The sequence below is a fragment of the Entelurus aequoreus genome, linkage group LG15 (genome assembly GCF_033978785.1).
Source record: "Entelurus aequoreus isolate RoL-2023_Sb linkage group LG15, RoL_Eaeq_v1.1, whole genome shotgun sequence".
Classification (NCBI taxonomy): Eukaryota; Metazoa; Chordata; class Actinopteri; order Syngnathiformes; family Syngnathidae; genus Entelurus; species Entelurus aequoreus.
Genome location: NC_084745.1, coordinates 19178272 through 19201929, shown reverse-complemented (window position 1 = coordinate 19201929; position 23658 = coordinate 19178272). Strand labels below are relative to the sequence as shown.

The following is a 23658-nucleotide window of genomic DNA, read 5'->3' as shown; positions in this document are numbered from 1 at the left end:
ACACAACAGTCTGAAGGTGTTGGTATGTTCTGATGCTTCATTTAATATTAATTGTTCATCACAAGTGTTTCCAAAGTAGCCACTGTAGTGTTTGGCTCCAATATCCTAACTAAAGGTATGTTAATGCCCATCTCCTTGTATATCTTACTCTGCAGCGTCATGGCCAACATGGAGTCGATTCCCAGAGCTCCCAGAGTGACGTCGTCATCCAGCTCGTCCTCCCCAAAATTGCTTACATCACTGACGATACGTCTGACGTTTCCATGCAGGGAAGACGTCTGTAGAAGTCCCAGCTTGTCCTCTACTAAGGTACACAGTCGTTCGTTCAGTGAGTTGTTTTGTGAACAAATATTTTTAAAGTTGAACTTGCAAATGAGCTGTTGGGGTCTGTTCGTGAGTAAAACCTCTGCGAGAGTTTCGGGAAACTCGCACGCATCCATGACCATCAATCCTTTCGCCTTCAGGAGGTTTTGGAGGTGATGTTTGTTGAGCAGAAGGCCGAGGTTTAAAGGCCCCCAGTTGATGGACTGTCCAGCCAGGCCGAGGTTTCTGCGGTAATGACAGAAGGCATCAAGGAATGAATTTGCTGCTGCATAGTTTGACTGGGCCTCATTGCCCACGACTGAAGAGATGGAGGAGTAGCACACAAAGAAGTCAAGTTTCTTTGTCAGTGTTGCACGGTGAAGATTTAGGGCGCCGCTCACTTTGGGCTGCAGCACCTTCAGCAGGAGCGCCTCATTGAGGGTGTCAATGTGTGCATCGTGGAGCACCGCAGCACTGTGAAACACACCTTTAATGGGACAACAACTGAATCGTCCTTCAATCTTGGAGATGGCGTCCACTACTTGCTGCAGCACAGAGACGTCACACTGGACATTCATGATGATGACGCCATACCTTCCTTGAATAAGATCCAGTTCAGATTGTGTTTCATGGGTCGGCATGCGTCTGGACAACGTCACTATATAACCTCCGCCGTTGCTGGCAATGAACTTCACTGTCTCAAGGCCTAAACCGGTGAGACCTCCCGTCACTATGTAAACGTGGCGGTTTTTGAAGAGTTGTCTGGGCCTGGCCACTAGAGGGATATCAGACACCGGGCAGGTGTGCTCTAAAACCACTTGGCACACTGTCTTTGTGGCAAAGTAGGAGTCATCATTCTGAGCTGCTGCTGTACGTGACGTTTGAAATGTCTCGCTTTTAACAGGCAGGGATGCTCTATCAAAGCCAAGAGATGTGAGCCACCTAAAGATAGCACTGCCTTGCACATTCAGGTAAGCTCTTTGAAGGACAGAAGTCACATCCAGTATGTGCACATGGTTGCTCTTAAAAGCACCGCAACGTGAGGACAACATGTGAGTGTCATTCACCAAGACTATATGTCTCTCATGGCCGTCATCGTCTTGTAGTTCCTGCCAGGAGTTGTCAACGGGAGGCAAGAACACAAAAGCTTGGCATGGATCAGAGGCTTCCCTCGTCAAATGTGGCGAACAGGACACATTCCAGCCTGATCGGTTTGCCGTCAACGCTAAAACTTTCAGGAAAATGGAGGCTAAATTTGGCGTGATGATTGACATTTTATTTTGTTGTTGTGCTTTCAAAGCGGGAAAAGCTCTCTGCAGAATCTCCCTCGCCAGGATGAAGAAAGACACAATTGGAGTTTCCTCCAGAAACGGGAGCGTCTTGATGTCATAACACAAAGAATCAGGAACAACAACCCTTGTCGTTGCCAAAGTCGGGTAACATGATGCAACACGGTCTCCTGCTTTTATGCCGCGTGCGTCCTTCCCGACAGCAGTCACTACGCCGCTAAAATCAAGAGCTAGAAGTGTGTGATGGTGGTGTGCACGGTTGTTCCAGTATAGCGTCTCTCCAAAATACAGCTGTGAAATGGTGACGGGGAAGTAATCAGATGAATGCACACAAACATTGGTGATCTGAACTTCAATGGATCCCCGAGGGACGGGGTTGTCACTCATGTCATGAGGGGTGGCCGTCAAACCTTCTAGTCTGTACGGATGACATGTCTGGAGGACAAAATCTTTCACTGAGCGTCTGTCACACTTTAAAGACACTTTGTCCACCGTGGGAGTACAAGTTATCTTCATTGTGGACACCTTCCCTTGACCAACAATGACTTCTTGTTGTTTACAGACATTAATGACGCCAACTAGACATTCAATGTCCTCTCTGGTCAGAGATGTCAAATCAATCACCTGAAAAGAGATGGCGGGTATTTCTGCTGCACAAGCTCTTGTCATGCCGGCGAGCACAAAACCAGCGCTTACGCAGTCCACCATTTTCTCTGAGGACCTGTAGGTGATAACACGGACCATGCAAGAATGACCGCCCTCTTTCAAGGTTAGAACAACCTGCCGGAATAACTCGCAGCAAGTCACCAGGCGCTCCAGTGTCCTATCAGATGATAAGTTACTAAGATCATCTGCTGCCCAAATGAAGAGAAAATCCCTCAAGTTGCTGTCAAGTGAATGTAGAACTACATCTCTTAGTTGGCTTGAGTCTTCTCTGTCCTCCACTGTGAGGGACTCTGGATGCAAATATGGCCTAAGTGCTTCAGCGATGCCCAGCTTGTCTGCAAAAACTAACGCCCTTATCTTCCAATCACAACTCGTCTCAACTGGGATTGGAATCATTTCATTGTGGAAAAACACTGACTGTAGAACAGGTGAGCAATTGCCAATGAACGTGATCCTGACATCCCTAAGTTCCACAAGTACCTCTCCGCCTTTGCCCGCAAAGCAACCGCACACTTCAAGGAAGTTTGGAGTCTCCCGAGTTGCCCGCATGTAAATGAACATGTCCTCTTGCGCTGGTCCTGAAATGACAACACTGCCAATGGCGGAGGGGAGGCCTTGCTTGGCTGTGAGAGACCTCATGGCTACCACTGCAGTCATTTGCATGAAGTAGTCCAAGAGCACAGGGTGTAAGAAATAGTCGTGAATATGCTTGAGGAGGTCTTGGGGTACTTTAATTCTTGTCATGGCCTCTTTGAATTCATCCCCAAAATACACATTGTGGAGGTGTTTGAACACAGAGCCATAGTCCAATCCCGCTCTAGAAAGAATGGAGTAGATCTGATTTGTCTTTACAACCAAAGTGCACCTTTTTAAGATCCTCTCTGGATGAATGCTGGGTTCCTCTATGAAAACTTGATGCTCAGTGCACCTGAAAGTACCTGAAGCATGGGTGGCGGCAGGGGAACGGATTGTAAACTCATTTTCTGCAAATGTTACTATTAGTTGGTGATTGTCAGCGTGAAGCAGCTTGAGAAATGTCACACTGATCTGGAGAAAGGAAACGGGCTTCTTTGGCTTCAAATGTGCCATCAAGGAGGTGAATGCCAGCGCCACGAAGAAGGCGCCGGGTACAATAGCGACGCCATTGTATTTGTGCTCCCACAGATATGCCGCCGTTTCCACCGAGAGGCTGCATTTGTATTCGTTGTTCTGTGCCATTTGGGATTCAAGCAAATGTGGGGAACAGGAAGGAGATTCACTTCCATTTCTGACATCCTCAAAATACAGTTCTTTCTTTACGTTATCAAAGTGATACACCGGGAAAACTGTAGGTGGCGTTTCACAGCCACTGTAGATCTCCTGCCAGTGCATGTTGACGCCCAGCTCGAATAGTTTCCCCACAGTGGACAAGATGGTTTCATATTCTCTTAGTGGTTCAACAGAGGACAGAACAATAGAGTCATACCCCAGAGTCTCCAGTATGTTCCTTTGGAGAGCCTTGCGGGGTCCAATCTCCACGAAGACCATGTTCCTCCCTGATAGTTTATCCATAGCGACTGCACGCAGGGTTTGCTCAAACAGAACTGGTTCCCTGATGTTCTTTGCCCAGTAGGTACCTGTTGCAAAGTCGCCATGCCCACACTCATGCCCTGTCACAGTGGAAAACAGTTTGCACTCCATCTTGTTGATGACCAAATAATCTAAAGTTCTTTGAACGTCCTCTAGGATAGAATCCATTAAATTACTGTGGTAAGCTGCTGGAACATCTAGGAAATGAAGAAATATATTCTCATTTGTGTACATCATCTTCAGCTTCTCATAGAGGACAGCAACAACGTCTGCATCCCCTGACAAAGTGCAAGACAGCGGGCTGTTGAAGGCAGCCACGCAAACACTCCCAGAGAAGTTCGTAAGGATTCTTAACACCTTTTGCACAGCAATATTGCTGACAACAAGCATCTTTCCGACAGTGACCCTACTTTGAAGGCTACTGCGCTGGTAAACCACTTTGACTGCGTCCTCCAGAGATAAGAGGCCCGAGCAGTGAGCCGCAGCGACCTCTCCCAGGGAGTGTCCGAGCACCATGTCAGGTTGGACACCCCAGTGCTTCAGAAGGGAGGTAATGGCGACTTGAGCAGCGAAAAGTAGAGGTTGGACAACATCTGGCTGGCTTAGATTGTCAGTGTCACACTCACTAGTAAACCATTGACTGATTCTGACATTATAGTGTTTCTGGAAGAGAATCTCCACTTCTCTCACCTTGTCTTGGAAGACAGGAACTCTCAGAAAAAGCTCTTTGCACATACCCCTGAAAGCAACACCGTTTCCGCTAAACACAAACACAACCTTCCTGTTTGACTTTGTACACTCCACCTCTGCTTTTACCGCAGCCAGCTGATGCTGCAAATCCAACAGGGATGATGTGAGGATCGCCTTCCTGTACTTGTGCTTTCTGTGACTCCTCCCACAAGCTGATGTGTAACACAACGCCAGCACGTCAGCTGCATGGCCGCTGAGAAGCATCTGTCGTGTATCGGCAAGGGTTCGGATCAAGGATTTCTCTGAGGCAGCGGATGTTACAAAAAGTCTTTGACCATCTTTTGGGATCTGCGAAGGACTAGTAACCTCTCTATGCTCTCTGACAATGACATGTGCATTCGTGCCTCCAAAGCCAAAGCTGTTAATCCCGGCCACCCGCTTCCCATTGGTCCACCACCTCTCGGCTTTAGTGGGAACACTCATTCTCGTCGTGTCTATGACAGGACACTCTTTGGAGTAGAAAACAGAAGGAACAATGGTCTCGTGCCTCATCATTAGGAGCACCTTGATGAGACCAGCTACCCCTGCAGCAGATTCAGTATGTCCAATGTTCCCTTTAACAGAACCGATCCACAGAGTCTCTGGACCGCGATGTTTGGCTTGGGCGATGATGTTCGAGATGCTAGCCAATTCTGTCGGATCGCCAACCGGAGTTCCAGTCCCATGAGCCTCAATGTACTGGACAGTGGCGAGCTCGCACTGAGAGTAGATTCTCTGCAGCAGCTCTTGTTGTTGATGCAAGGAGGGCTTGGTGATTGGTGACACGGATTGTCCGTCTTGATTGATGGCTGTTTTTGCAATGATGCCCCAGATTTTGTTGCTGTCTCGTAGCGCCTTTGGAAAGAAAGTAACAATGTGAGGAATACTTTTACAGTGTCACGATACATGTTCAGATGTGTCTTTCTCGTTAATGAACCACAGCTCCACAACACTCGTGTTGCTACCGCTGTTGACTGTAGGCAAGATGCACTTATCTTTGCTTCATTTGGGTTGCTGGACGATAATGTTGAAGTAAAGTGTACATTCTATATTAGTTAAAACTACGGCCCGCGGGCCAAATGCGACCCGTTGGTGTCTTCAACTTGGCCCGTGAGACAGCACGAGTCCAATAAACAATTTCGCAGCGCAGTGTTTTCTTATAATTTACAAATATGTCACTGGCTTGATAGCTGCCATTTTGTCACCATCTGGTGGCCAATGAAAGTAACTCAAGTCAGTGGCCTTTAATTGTACATCTTCGTAAATGTGTGCACGGCATTTACTTATATTACCTAATCCAAACAACCTTCCCTAGTCATGATGCAGAAAAATGAATTCAACCAGCACAAAATTTCAACAAACATGGTCACACATAACACATGCTGCTCATTGAACTTTGTGGATATTATAAAAACATATTATTAAAAAATAACTCCTATCAGCCATAAAATTCTAAACTACACTCATTAATATCCAATTCAAGGGAAGCTGGGAAAAATGCAAAACACACTCTCCACATTTATCCATGTTTGGTGCATTTTAGCTGCTTGATATTGCTGATTGATTAAAAACTTTGAGGTCTTCACGGAAGTAAACAAGATAGGGGTCGAATTTTCACATACTATTAAAATCTAATATATATAAAAAAATCTAATAATTATTAGTTATATATCCATTATATTATTATAACAGTATATAATCATATATACAGTATATATATGTATATATGTACTGTATATATGTATGTATATATGTATATATACGTTAGGTCAGAAAAAAACACAAAATAAAAATACCCTAACGGATATTCCGCTCTACCCCGGTTTTGAGCACTGTATAACGGATAAACCACAGAAACCTTGACTATATATGTGTGTGTGTGTGTGTATATATATATATATATATATATATATATATATATATATATATATATATATATATATATATATATATATATATATATATATATATATATATATATATATATATATATATATATATTATTGTGTCCATATATATATATATACATATATATATATATATGTATATGTATATATATGTATATATATATATATATATATATATATATATATATATATATATATATATATATATATATATATATATGTATATATATATATATATGTATATATATATATATATATATATATATGTATATATATATATATATGTATATATATATATATATATATATATATATATATATATATATATATATATATATATATATATGTATGTATATATATATATATATATATATATATATATGTATGTATATATATATATATATATATATATATGTATATATATATATATATATATATATATATATATATGTATATATATATATATATATATATATATATATATATATATATATATATATATATATATACGTATATGTATATATGTATATATATATATATGTATATGTATATATATATATATATATGTATATATATATATATATACATATATATATATATATATATGTATATATATATATATATATATATATATATATATATATGTATATATATATATATATATATATATATATATATATATATATATATATATATATATATATATATATATATATATATATATATATATATATATATATATATATATATATATATATATATATATTATTGTGTCCATATATATGTAACTGCTGTGTACCCGTCCCGCCAAGAACCCACACACAGGCTGGATTGGATGATGTGGTTCTTTACTGGTAGCTGCAATGAGTGATCAGAACGCACATACACACAATATGTGGTTAGCACCTCTGCTGCTTTCGATGTCATTAGCAGAGAACAGGAAGTCTACTCAAGTACATAACATTTTCATATTTTCACAATTACATGAAATGCAATTACAGATGTAACTTAATACAATGGTTTTTAACTGTATACTTTTTCTTCGTGTGTGATCGTATAGTGGTCTTAACTTGCTTTTATCTTTAATGGTATTACAATTAATTCAATACAACATATTTTTAACTTGGTTTTTAACCAACATCATCCTTTTTTATATATTTATGAAATAGAGCATAGAAAAATACAAAATACAAACATGACACAAATAATTAAATGGACTTTTAACACCCTCTAAATGGTGACTAGCGAATATGACAGACCACGTTGTTCCCATGTTAAAATGGCGAACAATACAAATTTAAATATGAACGTCTTGACACGTAAAACGCACATAGTGCAACAATTATTACCTGCAATGAGTGATCAGAGAGCACATACACACAATATGTGGTTAGCACCTCTGCTGCTTTCGATGTCTACAGGGGGAAAATAATATCGACTTCAGTGCAAAATAGTAGGACATCTGACGTGAGCAACAACCAATTCAAAACGAAAATTCCACAACATAGCATTCCAACTGCCATTAAATAACCGTGTATCTTACAATAACTCTCACGTTAGCTTTAGTGTAATTTATAATATGTTGCAGAGCAATATCAAAACATGTCTTACCATTAGCAGAGAACAGGAAGTCTACTAATAGCTTCCGGTTTGCGGTCATATCTACAGACTTTTCAGGTACCAGCAGATGGCGCAATTGGACCTCTCATTGCATAACAAACCAATATACATATTTTAGCCGGAATTTCACTCAAATAATCAAAGTATTTCTTATACCCGTTACATACACCCCCCTGAAATTCTGCTAAATTTAGGAGTGCAACACTTGAGACAAAAACAAAAAAAAATAAGTGCATTACTATGAACAAAACTGTTGTGCATGTCAGTTCTAAAACTCTCTCAAAAAGGAGTGTGGAAAGAAAGAAGGTGATCAATCTCCTAACTAAACACAGACTCAGAGATGCCTGTTACACCTCTGAAATGCAAAATGTTATTCCTATAGCTTTAAGTACTACCTAGACTCTTCTTTGGTCAAATACTTTCATAACTCAAACTGAAATTGCATCTCTAAAGAACTTAAACAAGGTACTAACTGATACTGTGGACACAGAATCTTCATCTACTACTTGCTTATTCATCTGACATATCAGGCGTTGTGGAGGGTTAATGGAACTACGGTCCCTGAGACCATAACGGCCAGGTTGTGTGCAAATTGCTGGAGCTAAAGGGCCTGGAACGTCACTGTTCAGAAAGTCAGTGTCAAGAATGGCTGTCTCAGGAGCATCAGTGTCCGGGGGGTCAATGTCTTGTTGAAGGTCTTTGTCAGGAGGAGCAACGTCTGTGGGGATATTGTCAGGAGGGGACATGTCAGTAGAGTCATTGTCCAAAGGGGTCACATCTGGATGGATAGTTACGGGAGGGGCAACTTCTGTGTCAGTGACTATATCTTCAGAGCACTGTGGTGAGCCTTCCGCACCATTAACAGCAGCATAGTCAACATCTTCCGGGACTCGCTGACTGTCCTGACTGGACGCAGTGACTGAGAGAGAGTCAGACTGAGCAGCATCAGACCTCCGGTCAAACGAGTCATCCTCCTCTTCAGAATGGACTTCCTCTTCTGAATGGACTTCCTCTTCACCCGTCCGCATCAGCCAGTTGACTGTACGTACATCACTGTCTTCCACCAGATCAGGCACGTCAGGACATACATCACTTCCATGCGCGGCAGCGTCACATTCAGAGTGCCCAGAGACATTGTCCAGATCTCTGTCACATGGCAGGAAGCTAACAGAGAGTAGTAGATTCCGGTGAACGACTCTCTCTCTGCCTGTCAGGCAATCCTTGACTCTGTAGACATTGAGTTCAGGTCTGACTGAGATGACTTCATAAGGGGTCGACTCCCATTTGTCTGCAACCTTGCGTTTTCCTGGCACACCTCTGTTGGCAATCAGCACTCTGTCTCCAACGACGAGGGGTGAGCCCTTGACTTTGCGGTTGTACAGCTTGGCATGGCGAGTCTGTTCCCTGAGACTGTTCCTCTGCACAATCTGAGCAGCTTCATGCAGATCCTTTTTCAGTTGGGACACAAAGTCCGAGTGACTGACAACAGTGTCGTTGGTGAGAGCATGTTGAAACATGACGTCGACAGGGAGACGAGGGATTCTTCCAAACATTAAGTAGAAGGGTGCAAACCCTGTTGTCTCATGCTCTGCGCAGTTGTAGCAGAAGGTAAGTTGCTGCAGCATCTGTGGCCACTTTGCTTTGGACTGAAGGGGAAGAGACCTGATCATATCTCCCAGGGTCCTGTTAAAACGCTCTGTGACACCATTTCCCATGGGGTGATACGGAGTCGTATGGGACTTCTGTACCCCAGCTATCTCTAGAAGCTCCTTAATCAGTTTGCTCTCAAAATTGGCTCCCTGGTCCGAATGGATGCGCAGAGGAAAGCCATAAATTAGAAAGAAGTCATTCCAGAGACAACGAGCGACTTGCCTGGCAGTCTGATTCTTGCATGGGAAGGCGTGTGCCATCTTAGAGAAGTGATCGGTCACAACTAGAACATCCACAGACTTGTTCCCTTGCTCAGCAGTCCAAAAGTCTATGCAGACCAACTCCATAGGTTCAGAGGTGACAATGTTTTTGAGAGGCGCACGGCTGTGTGGCTCGGGTGTCTTCCCTACTATGCAGCGCTGACAAGACTGAACATAGTTCACAACATCCCGTTCCATGCCACTCCAGAAGAATCGTTGCCTCACCAGAGACAAGGTACGATGCTGGCCTTGGTGACCTGCTGAGTCATGGAGACCTTGGAGGACTTTCTGCTTTAAAGAGTCTGGTACTATGAACTGGAGGATCTTCTTGTTCATCTGGGGATCTTTTCGTATCTTGTACAGCATGCCATTCTGTATGGTCAGTCTACTCCAATGCTTTGGAAGTTTGATCACGCTATGTGACTCAACAGCTCGCTCACGCCTGGTAGGTCTCTTGTGTCTCTGTACAAAGTACATGGCCCTGCCTACTGTCTTGTCTTGCTCCTGTTGACCAACAAGCTGACTCTGAGGGAGTGCAGTGGACTGGTCTTCCTTCTGTAGAAGACTGAAGGCAGCGTCTGCCCCAATCATGTGACTTACACCTCCAGTGGACTGAGCACTGAAGATGGCAGCGACTTCCTCTGACACAACTGAGCCTCTTGTGTTCTGTGAAATTGCCTCTTGCACTGGCCCGTCTGATGTTTCACCACCTTCGTCCACAACAGCCTGACAGTTGTTGGACACTCTGAACACCTCTTGCACGGTTCTGTCATTCACACCGTTGACTTGTTCCAACAGTGAGGCATAAGGTTCGGTGACAAGGCGATGACCCACACACGACTGGACAAATGGCTCACGGCTCAATGTGTCAGCTACGATATTCTTTGGGCCAGGAATGTACTTTAAGTCGAAGTCATAAGCAGCGAGCTTTGCCACCCACCGCTGTTCACACGCGTCAAGTCTGGGTTTGGTCAGAATATATGTCAAGGGGTTATTGTCAGTCCATGTGGTGAAATGTCTGCCTTTCAACCAGTGGCTGAATTTGTCGCATACTGCCCATTTCAAGGCAAGAAATTCAAGTCGGTGCGCAAGGTAGTTTAGCTGGGAGCGAGAGAGCGTTCTACTCGCAAAGGCGACAGGTCTAGCTACCTTTCCACCAGGCGGAAGTTGCGACAGGACAGCTCCAATCCCATCAAGGGATGCGTCGATAGCCAGAATGAACGGGGCATTGAAATCTGGGTGGGCTAGAGTGACACTTGTCATGAAGTCGTGTTTCAGTGTCTCAAAAGCGGTCTGGCATGCGTTGGACCAATCAGCAGGAGTCAGCTTCACAGGACCTCCTTTCTTCACAGGTTTGCGACCTTTCTTGTGCTTGCACTGAGCACTTGGTTCAGCTGTGAGCCTGAACAGCGGTTTAGCCTTCGCAGAACATGCCTCGATGAAACTTTGGTAGTACATCACCATGCCTAAAACGATCTGATTTTACTAGGACAAGGTGTTTTACCATCAGATTCCATGATGTCTGCGACCTTTAGGTCATTTATGGCTCTGACCTTCTCAGGGTCTGTTCGAACTCCATCTTCACTGATGACGTGCCCGAGAAATTTCACAGTCCTCCTGAGGAAGAAGCACTTCTTGGGTGCGAGCTTAAGGTTGTGCTCCTTGAGGCGGGCAAACACCATCTGCAGGCGTTTGAGTGCAACTCCTTCTGTAGGTGCAAATAACATCAGATCGTCGAGGTAACACAACAGGCTCGTGAAATTCTCGTCACCGAATATTGACATCATCATCCTCATGAAGGTAGCTGGACTGTTGCATAGGCCCTGAGGGAGACGGTTATATTCATGAAGTCCAAAGGGTGATGAGAATGCTGTATACTTCTTGTCATCAGGGTGCAAGGGGACATTATAGAAGCCTGATGTCAAGTCCATCGTGGAGAATAGAGCATTTCCACCGAGTGCGGCTAGAGCATCTGCTTGATGCGGCAGTGGGTAGGCATCCTTCACAGTTCTTGCGTTGAGCCATCTGAAGTCAGTGCATACTCTGAGGTCTCCATTCCGCTTCCATACGAGAATGAGTGCAGATGCATATTTACTGCTCGACTTTTGAATAATGCCTTTTTCCTCCATCTCATTCAGAGTCGTTCTCAGTTTCTCATATTGGCTTGGTGGTATGCGCCTGTATGGTAGACGGAACGGCTTGTCATCAACAAGGTGGATGCGATGCACAAACTCTTTGGCCTCTCCGCAGTCCATCTTGTGTCTGGAGAAGATTGACTCATATTCTTCAATAATGTGAACAAGCTTGTCTTTCCACTGCAGTGACACTTCGCATGACTTCAGATCAATGTCTTGCAGGCCCAGAGTCTCCAGTGCACGCACCATGTCCTCTTCTGACCTCGGATGCACATCTTCGCTCTGCACACACTGCATGTTGCACTTGACCTCCTCTGCTTTGGGTAGGTCCTCCACTGCGATACAGGGGGACACATCTGCGATCTTGGCGTTCCTTCTCAACACCACAGTTCTGTCTGTAGGGTTAATGACTTTAACGGGCACCCATCTATCTCCCCAAAGTGGAGTAATAACCCTTCCAACAAGGATTTGTTTGGGTCTGGCTTTAGACTGGGTCGGCTCAACGACCACGGTACTGCCTACTGACATCACAGCTGACTCAGGTAACTTGCCCCAGACAAGGTGCTCAGTCTGTGGTTTCAGTGTTACACAACTTTTGACTTTCACTGTTCCCACCTTATCTGGAATGCATTCACCTCTCCATCTCTCTGTGTTGGACAGTAGTGACAAGAATTGGCAGTGGTCATCAGTCTGACCATTGTCGGGCGAGGAAACAAGCCTCCAGTAGCCGTCAGTGCTCTTCAGTTGAGTTAGGATATGCTTGATAGCATTGCTGCCAAGGATCATTGCTTCTGTCTGGCCAGGTACAACCATTACCGGAACGATCATCCTGCATCCATAAACGGTAACATCAAGGTTATACATGTCTTTGGGGGAAACGCGGTGTCCACCGCAGCCTACAATGACATAATCATCAGCTGTGTCCTTTGTCATGTTAGGGCATTGCTGCAACAGGGACTCAACAGCAGACTCACTTATTGTACAGGCCATTGACCCGCTGTCTAACAGTGCTTTGAAAGTGGGGCCATTCTTTACAAGTACAGGCGTGTAGAACAGGCTATCAGTCTCTGATATTCTCTTGGATCCCTGAAAGATCAGTTTCTTGGGTGAGATTACTGTACTGCCACTATAACTGCTGTGCGACTCATAGAGGGATTCAATATCAAGCATGTCGGGCTTCTCATAACTTGTTGGAGGTTCAATTAGCTGATCTGCACGGTCCTCCCCTGTGTGCAGATCGGTCAGTTTTCCTGAGGCTGTGGAGTGGTCCTCCTCGCTGGACAGTCACGACGTGAATGGCCTGGAGCATAGCACTTGAAGCAAAGCCTCTTCTCCCGGCAATGAGAGAAAGCACTGTGACCTTCATCTTTGCAAATAATGCATGGCATGTCAGTGAACCCGTCAACTCTGCTTTCAAGACACCTGGGTGGAGCTCGCTTCCTCACTTGTGACTGGTTAGAGGTCCCACACAGCAGAACCTTTTCCAACATAGCCATCACCTCCGCTAGGGGGACATACTGAGGGCTCTGGGTTTGAGGTGGCTCGTGACCACTGCGGTCAAGGGCTGGACTATGGCTCACCTCAGCTGCGTGTACTGCGAAGTCCATCCTCTTCACAGTGTGTACTGGGGGAGTTGCTTTGCAGCTCATCTCAGCATGGTACTCGTTCAGCACCTCCAGTACTTCACACGCTGACCATTTGTCGATTGTTTTGGATCTGAAAGTGAGGGCCAGGTCTTTGCAGGGACAGTTCCGAATAAACATGCGAGTCACCTCTGTTTCAGGGTTGTCCAGCGTCTTGCCCTGCTCTCTCAGACAGTCAATGGCGAGGTCAGCTGCACTGTTCAGTCTCAGCCAGTAGTCATAGGGGTCTTCCTGGTCTTTAGGCAAAGTCGAGTAAAAGTCAGCTAAGGGGACAGAAGAGTACCTAGTACAGCTAAAGTGTTTTCTAAGTAGACCATAAATCAGGTCGGGCTGAGCATACATACAGTCAATATTACTGTTCCTAATGCCAAACTTCGCTACATCCTTAGCTTTTCCCCTCAAATGCATAAGGATCTCCTCAGCCTGCTCTTCAACTCTCACATTACTCCTCTTAATGAATGTTCTCATCAGATCTTCCCATTCATGCACCTTAATTGAATCCGACCCATCTCCTACAAATGATGGTGGTTCTTTAACCTTCCTCTGTGTGACAACCTGAACCTGAGATACATCAGACACATGGCTAGGCTGACTCAGTGTGCTTGTTACATTCTGTGTGAAAGTTGAAGCAGGAGTTACTGTGTTATTTGCCTGCATATGTGACATGATGCTATCAGCTAACTGTTGACCTATCTCCTGAATGACAGTCCTCATCTGGTCAGCTACACACTCAGAGACGCTACCAATAGGATTTGGTGTAGACGTGACTTGAGGCAAATAAGAGCTAGTGTGCTGGTTAGCTGCATTATGTACGCTAGCATTGGAAACTGCCTCTAATGAGGGTAAACTAACACCTGGGGCAGGACTATCAACAGAAAACGGGATGGGAGTAGGCATACCCCTGCCTCTGCCAACTTGAATGGGTGTGCCAAACTTTGGGAACAGTGGATTACTCTGAAAAGACATGTTTCAAAAATGTCTGCCACAATACAGTACAGTCCACCCCACTTTGTGAAATCATCAATAAGAAAATGGCAAATAGAATCAAAATGATAAAACAAATCAGCAGTCTGTGTGACACGTTACTGCTATGCCACATAAAATTATCTGTGCCGCTGTGACACACTATAATGAGCTTCACTGCAATATATGCTACCCTTGCAAACTGTGAACCCACAAATACTGTGAACCGATGGCTTCATGGAGCGATGTGGTAGGCAGGACGGTCACCGGTTCGACGAACTTGATAGAAGTCTCAGGTCACGGCACCAATGTAACTGCTGTGTACCCGTCCCGCCAAGAACCCACACACAGGCTGGATTGGATGATGTGGTTCTTTACTAGTAGCTGCAATGAGTGATCAGAACGCACATACACACAATATGTGGTTAGCACCTCTGCTGCTTTCGATGTCATTCGCATAGAACAGGAAGTCTACTCAAGTACATAACCTTTTCATATTTTCACAATTACATGAAATGCAATTACAGATGTAACTTAATACAATGGTTTTTAACTGTATACTTTTTCTTCGTGTTTGATCGTATAGTGGTTTTAACTTGCTTTTATCTTTAATGGTATTACAATTAATTTTAACCAACATCATCCTTTTTTATATATTTATGAAATAGAGCATAGAAAAATACAAAATACAATACAAAACATGACACAAATAATTAAATGGACTTTTAGCACCCTCTAATGGTGACTAGCGAATATGACAGACCACGTTGTTCCCATGTTAAAATGGCGAACAATACAAATTTAAATATGAACGTCTTGACACGTAAAACGCACATAGTGCAACAATTATTACCTGCAATGAGTGATCAGAGAGCACATACACACAATATGTGGTTAGCACCTCTGCTGCTTTCGATGTCTACAGGGGGAAAATAATATCGACTTCAGTGCAAAATAGTAGGACATCTGACGTGAGCAACAACCAATTCAAAACGAAAATTCCACAACATAGCATTCCAACTGCCATTAAATAACCGTGTATCTTACAATAACTCTCACGTTAGCTTTAGTGTAATTTATAATATTTTGCAGAGCAATATCAAAACGTGTCTTACCATTAGCAGAGAACAGGTAGTCTACTAATAGCTTCCGGTTTGCGGTCATATCTACAGACTTTTCAGGTACCAGCAGATGGCGCAATTGGACCTCTCATTGCATAACAAACCAATATACATATTTTAGCAGGAATTTCACTCAAATAATCAAAGTATTTCTTATACCCGTTACATATATATATATATATATATATATATATATATATATATATATATATATATGTATATATATATATATATATATATATATATATATATATATATATATATATAGCAGTGGCGTGCGGTGAGATTAATGTCTGGTGAGGCACTGCATCATCACAGTCAGATTTACAAACATATGAACCTGCAGTGCAGGTGTACCTAATGTTGTGTCCCTGCGGTCGTTCGCGGCTCCTGCAGCGCGGGCATTGTTGTTTTTGCACTTTTTGGCTTCTCGTTAAGTGACTTTTTTTGGGTGGATTCGGTCTTGCACGTGTGGGCTTTGGTTGGTGTGGCGCTCCCGTCGGGCGGTGCATTCTGCGGCGGAGGTGCTTGGCACCAGGAGGCGGGGTTATGAAACGAGCCTCACACAGTATGTCTTCGCAGCAGTTTTATGATCGCTCAGCACTAAAAATACGTTACACACATACAGTTGTTGACAAAATACACTGTACATTATATACCTCAGCTAACTAAACTATGGAAATGTATAATATAATTCACATAGAAATACAGTCTCACTGCACAGCAGGCCAGCAGTTAGCCGAGTCATTGCGCACAATCCATGTTGAGGCACAACGCACTGACGTACCTCAACTGGCTGCTGATCACCGCACCGTCTCTTCTCAGTATTTGAACGGCAAATGTGAAAATAAAAATAAAAATCATCTAAAACTGGTGAAGTTAAATGGAAAATAACTTTAGTATGCTCACTGGATACACATAACAATTTCATTATTATTTTTTTTCTTTTTACTTTTTTTTTTCTTTCCATGATGGCAGGTGAGGCCCCGCCTCCCCTGCCTCTAGTGACGGCACGCCACTGCTATATAGATATATATATATATATTATATAGACATATATATGTACCAGTGGCGTGCAGTCACTAGAGGCAGGGGAGGCACGGCCTCACCTGCCATCATGGAAAGAAGAAAAAAAGTAAAAAGAAAAAAAATTAATTAAATTGTTATATGTATCCAGTGATTATACTAAAGTTATTTTCCATTTAACTTCACCAGTTTTAGATTATTTTTATTTTTATTTTCACATTTGCCGTTCAAATACTGAGAAGAGACGGTGCGGTGTTTAGCAGCCAGTTGAGGCACGTCACTGATTTGTGCCTCAACATGGATTGTGCGCAATGACTCGGCTAACTGCTGGCCTGCTGTGCAGTGAGACCGTATTGCTATATGAATTATATTATACATTTCCATAGTTTAGTTAGCTGAGGTATATAATGTACAGTGTATATTGTCAACAACTGTATGTGTGTAACGTATTTATTGTGCTGAGCGATCATAAAACTGGAGGCTCGTCTCATAACCCCGCCTCCTGGTGCCAAGCTCCTCCGCCGCAGAATGCACCGCCCGACGGGAGCGCCACACCAACCAAAGCCCACACCCAAACCCTCCACGTGCAAGACCGAATCCACCCAAAAAAAGTCACTTAACAAGAAGCCAAAAAGTGCAAAAACAACAATGCTCGCGCGGCGCGCCGGAGGAGCCGTGAACAGGGACACAACATTAGGTACACCTGCAGACTGGAGCGCGGATTTCATATTTCATTCATTCACAACTCTTCCAACATGAACACCACTGCTCCCGCACTTATAAGTAAAGGTAAGACCATAATAACGTTTTTTATTATTAAATGTGCTTTTTTGTGTGCTACAGTTTGTAAGTGTAAAGTTAAAGTTAAATATACCAATGATTGTCACACACACACACTAGGTGTGGTGAAATTTGTCCTCTGCATTTGACCCATCCCCTTGATCACCCCCTGGGAGGTGAGGGAGTGGGCAGCAGCGGCACCGTGCCTGGGAATAATTTTTGGTGATTTAACCCCCAATTCCAACCCTTGATGCTGAGTGCCAAGCAGGGAAGAATGCTGGTATGAGCTTTTAAACATAACCTGTTAACTGCTGCCAATCAAATGGTGAATAAGATACTCTTTAGGGTTCATATGTTTGTAAATCTGACTGTTATGAAGTCAGTGCCTCACCTGACATGAACCTCACCGCACGCCACTGATATGTACTGTATAGACATATATATGTATATACTGTATGTATATGTGTGTGTATATATATATACATATGTATATATATAAGTCAAAAGCGGCCCGCCAGTCAAAGTTTGGACACCCCTTAGTTAAAGGTATACAGTCCTTTTTTTTAGGTTCCAGCCTGACCGTGGTAAGTGAATTTCCGCAAAGTAGGATGAATATTAATAAATCAAATGTTTTCATAGTTAAAGCATTAAAAACTGTTTACCACCTTCCAAATAGGTTTACCATAATTAGAGCCCCCCTAAACATGTAATAACACCCATATAATCACCCTTACACTTGTTTCATCAAATACAGTAGCCTTGAGTGCCTTCTACTGTAGATTACAGTACTCGCGACTACGTGGAAATACTTAGTCCCATCCTCAGTAATTCCTCTAAATTAGAATTGGCTTCCATATGCTGAAACCATGGGCATAAATTGTTCTGCCAAAAACTTGGTCAACTTGACAGTCGCATCTACATTAGCCTTGCTGTTAGCATTCCAAGTTGTTAGCATTGCTTGTCCCGTGTTGTCATTCCATATCGCTCATGCCAAACGCTCACCAATGTCATGTGGAGCTGATGACGTCGAAGATGAAGTTCATTAACATAGCAGTCTTGTTAGCATTAACTGGCGCGCCAGTACTGGCACGTCTTGTCTGGTCTTTTGACTTCGTTCATGCCAAAGCTTTACCGATGTGGCAGAATAGAGTGCATCAAAAAGTAGTTCTGCCAAATGTTAGTGAACTTAATTGCTGCCGTGAGAATACAGTTGCGCCAAGATTAGCCATCTTGTTGTTGGCATTGTTCACCCTTAACCCAAAAACAGAATTTCCGCTTGGTGAATCCTGGTTAAAAGTTTACATACAGTTGTAAAGAACATAATGTCATGGCTGTCTTGAGTTTCCAATAATTTCTACAACAGAACTCTTCCAGAAGGTCTTATCTTTGTCCATGTGATGTCAGATGAAACAAAAATTGAGCTGTTTGGCCACAATACCCAGCAATATGTTTGGAAGAGAAAAGGAACACCAATCCCTACCGTCAAGCATGGTGGTGGTAGTATTATGCTATGGGCCTGTTTTGCTGCCAATGGAACTGGTGCTTTACAGAGAGTAAATGGGACAATGAAAAAGGAGGACTACCTCCAAATTCTTCAGGACAACCTAAAATCATCAGCCCGGAGGTTGGGTCTTGGGCGCAGTTGGGTGTTCCAACAGGACAATGATCCCAAACACATGTCAAAAGTGGTAAGGGAATGGCTAAATCAGGCTAGAATTAAGGTTTTAGAATGGCCTTCCCAAAGTCCTGACTTAAACGTGTGGACAATGCTGAAGAAACAAGTCTACGGCGTGGCGAAGTTGGTAGAGTGGCCGTGCCAGCAATCGGAGGGTTGCTGGTTACTGGGGTTCAATCCCCACCTTCTACCATCCTAGTCATGTCCGTTGTGTCCTTGGGCAAGACACTTCACCCTTGCTCCTGATGGGTGCTGGTTAGCGCCTTGCATGGCAGCTCCCGCCATCAGTGTGTGAATGTGTGTGTGAATGGGTGAATGTGGAAATACTGTCAAAGCGCTTTGAGTACCTTGAAGGTAGAAAAGCGCTATACAAGTATAACCCATTTATCATTTATGTCTATGTCAGAAAACCAACAAATTTAGCTGAACTGCACCAATTTTGTCAAGAGGAGTGGTCAAAAATTCAACCAGAAGCTTGTGGATGGCTACCAAAAGTGCCTTATTGCAGTGAAACTTGCCAAGGGACATGTAACCAAATACGGTATTAACATTGCTGTATGTATACTTTTGACCTAGCAGATTTGCTCACATTTTCAGTAGACCCATAATAAATTCATAAAAGAACCAAACTTCATGAATGTTTTTTGTGAACAACAAGTATGTGCTCCAATCACTCTATTACAAAAAAATAAGAGTTGTAGAAATGATTGGAAACTCAAGAAAGCCATGACATTATGTTCTTTACAAGTGTATGTAAACTTTTGACCACCACTGTATATATGGAAAAAATAAGACTTAATTTAAGCCACAAATATGTGAATATGCTTTTAGAAAAGCCTGTAATATTTGTACTGTAGTGACTCACATTTTTGAGTGGTTTAAGCAGAAGGACCCCACAGCCTTCCCCTCTACCGTAGCCGTCTGCTCTTCTGGAGAAAGGCTTGCTGGTCCCGTCTGCTGAGATCATCCTGGCCTTGCTCAGAGCAACAAACACTCTGGGCTCGATGATGCAGTTGACGCCGCCACAAAGAGCCATCTCGCAGTCCGCTGGCGAAAAAGAGAAATGAGGAACCTATCGCCAACAACTGGCTTCATGCATTGACTTTGTACCTTGCTTTAAAGCCAGGCAGGCAATGTGCAGAGCCACCAAGGAGGAGGAACAAGCACTGTCCATGGCGAACGAGGGACCAGTCAGATTGAAAACGAAGGAAATTCTGTTGGCGGCGATGCTCGTGGCCGTCCCCGTGGCGTTGTAGTGACTTATGGTGTCGGCGCGGTTACTTCGGAGCATCTCATAGTCTCTGTTCATGAGACCTGCAACACAGAAACAGTTTGTGTTATTAAATCGCCATCTTGTGTTATGGCGCAATATCAGTCTGACCGATATAAACTCCGGTTCTGCTTCCGCTGATGCGCTCCATGGGGATGCCGGCATCTTCCAACGCCCTGTAGGCACACTGGAGGAGGAGCTTCTGCTGGGGGTCCATGACATCCGCCTCGGCCTCGGCGATGCCAAAAAACTTGTGGTCGAACTCGTTAAAGCTGAAGGAGCAGATGGTCACAATTTAGCGTCTGGCATCAAAGTTAAAATGGTAAATAGTGCGATTGTTTGGACCTGTTTTTGCCTCCCTAAAACTTGGGGACAATGGAGCTCACTGATTGGTCAACAAGAAAATAAAATGTGTTTTGTAAACATTTACACGTGGTAGGAAATGGATGGATGGATAGAGAAAAATATAGATACAATAACAAAAAATACAAAAACAGTCTTGTTTTTCTCCTAGTCAATTTTTTTTTATTAAAACAATATTTTTTATTTAATAAGACTAATGTTATCTGTTACATTTAAATCATATTTTAAAGAAATCTAATTTTAATTTAGCCTTTATATAAAAAAACTGTCGTGTTAAAATGTTATTTCTTTAAAAAAAATTCAATTGCCTAATTTTTCTGTTGTCATGAAAAAAAAAGGATTTGCTCATTGCTGCTCCTTTTCAAAGATGTTTATTTTTTAAATTGTATTATAATATACTGTAACAAATTGTTTTCTTTTTCTTTTGACAAATATTTGGGATTAGATTCGTTTTCCTCTTTGAATTCAGTCAATCAATCAAAGTTTATTTATACAGCCCTAAATCACAAGTGTCTCAAAGGGCTGCAAAAGCCACAACAACATCTACGAATTGTGTAGATAATTGTCTTTGGTTTGTTGTGTCTGAACTAAATATACATGTATTTGTCGATTCTGGTGTTTTTTTTATTTTAAACAACATAAAAAAAGACACAAGATACACTTACCATTAGTGCATCAACCCAAGAAACCCTCCCTCCCCCATTCACACTCATTTACACAAAAGGGGCTGTCTCTGTTAAAACTTCTGGTTCCTACAATATAGAATAATACAGTCTGCAAGGGATACAGTCTTTCGAGCACACATGATTGTGTGTGCTGCTGGTCCACTAACATTTTCATTAATTACTATTTTTTATGTAATTGTTTTTCTATTGCTTTACTTTTTTTCTATCCAAGAAAAAGTTTTTTTTTTTTTAACTTTTATTTATTTTTATTTATTTATTTTTTTCATTTATTCATCTTATTTTATTCCACATTAAAAAATAAAAAAATAAAGTTATTAAAAAAAAACAAAAATAAAAAAACAAAAACAAAGGACCTTATCTTAACCAGATCGGGTTGTCAATGAAATCAGATTGTTCAAATGGGTTCTTAAAACCAGGTCCAGGAGCTTAAAAGTAAAAACGGTTTTGTTAAAATTTGATTTTCTTAAACATTATTTTTTTGTTATGAAAAAAAGACCAGACATTTTTTTGCGTGTTGTATCTACTTTTAGATGACTATATCTGTAAACTTGACCTCAAACTACATTATTTCTTTGTTGACTTATCAGTGAGCAACACATTTCTCTGCCATGCTTTTATTGTTTAACAAGATGCTCACCCGTCTATAAAAGCAGCTTTGCAGGTTTGAGTTTTTCCAGGTTTTTTGTCGTCCGCATCGTACCAGGAATTCCTATCAAACCGGTCTGCCGGAATATCGACGACACAATTTTCCCCTTTTGATAGAACCCTCCAGAAATTGTTCAAACCGTCACCTTATTAAAAAAAAGGACAAATGATGCAGATACATGTCGCATTAAAAGTAATATTTCAGAGTGTACCTCCAGGGAAATTGCATCCAATCCCAATGACGGCAATGTCATCGTCTGCGTCCTCCATTGTTAAGTGTTCTGTCCTCCTTAGTGCTCTCAAAAGAAGTGCTCATGATGCCACTCATGCCCTTATGAACACTTGACAAGAGGAGGGCTCCTCAGGGGACACAATGACTGACAAAGTCCACAAACAATGTGCTCTTGTGTTGTCTTGCAGCTCACTTGGAAGTAATTGTAGGCTTAAAAATGGTAATTCTAGGGAAGAAGTCCCACATCTAAATCTTTTCTTCATGGCCATTCTTTCCCTCACATCAGACACTCAGCTCAGGTGACTTTGAACAAGTGACCTTTATTTCGGAGCATCAGGACATACATACACGCTTATTTACACATTTCATCTCAGAAGTCCACCAACTGAAAAAAAAAAAAGGATGACTATTAGTGGTGTAACGGTACACAAACATTTTGGTTCGGTACGTACCTCGGTTTAGAGGTCACGGTTCGGTTCATTTTTAGTACAGTAAGAAAACAACAAAATATAAGTTTTTGGGTTATTTATTTACCAAATTTGCAAAATCTTCCACCAAAAATATTTTTCTTAGTGGAATATTTGATGTGAAGTAATCGGAACCTTGGATAGGTCAATAATTCATAATAACACTGATTTTGATTCAATATTATGTTTTGAGCAATGATAGTTTGAAAGAAAAAAAAACAGCTTTGTTTTATTAGTCAACATTGCAACTTTTTCTAAATTACATTTAACCTTTAAGTTTTTTTATTTCACTTTTGTTATGTTTTTGTTTATTTTAAAAGTATTTATAGAATGTGCCGTGGGCCTTTAAAACATTTGCTGTGGGCCGTAAATGGCCTCCGGGGCACACTTTTGACACCCCAGCTATAGATAATAAAAAATTAAATCTGATAAATCTATCGATAAAAAGCAGAGCCTGGCGACGCATGCGCGTTTATCATAACTCTCTCGCTCTCTCTGTCTCTGCCCCAATTAGTTTTGTTTTCAACCCCTTCTTAACCCTAAACGTATATTGAAAATACACGCAACCCTAACTCAAAATGCTGGACATTTGAGGCATTTAAGAAACTCCGCTTGGACAGCCCTGCAAGAGGACATGTCCGGTGAAAAGAGGACTTATG

General features: G+C 42.2%; 1 protein-coding gene across 1 annotated transcript; it reads right to left on the bottom strand.

The window, feature by feature from the left end:
* Nucleotides 1-47: 47 nt before the first annotated feature.
* On the bottom strand, nucleotides 48-22570 carry pks1 (polyketide synthase 1). The gene is made up of 6 exons (XM_062021018.1): nucleotides 22513-22570; nucleotides 22293-22446; nucleotides 20718-20878; nucleotides 20447-20650; nucleotides 20202-20383; nucleotides 48-5411 (listed from the first exon to the last, which is right to left on the bottom strand). The coding sequence occupies exons 1-6, from the start codon at nucleotides 22568-22570 to the stop codon at nucleotides 48-50; spliced, it is 6123 nt and encodes a 2040-aa protein (XP_061877002.1).
* Nucleotides 22571-23658: the final 1088 nt, after the last annotated feature.

Bases quoted from the DNA above. Each gene is read 5' to 3' on its own strand.
- pks1 (XM_062021018.1), bottom strand. From the start codon at position 22,570: ATGGAGGACGCAGACGATGACATTGCCGTCATTGGGATTGGATGCAAT. The intron at 22,447-22,512 runs GTACACTCTGAA...TTTTTTAATAAG, and splicing joins TGGATGCAATTTCCCTGGAG to GTGACGGTTTGAACAATTTC. The intron at 5,412-20,201 runs GTGAGTCACTAC...TTCTTTCCAAAG, and splicing joins TGCTTAAACCACTCAAAAAT to GCGCTACGAGACAGCAACAA.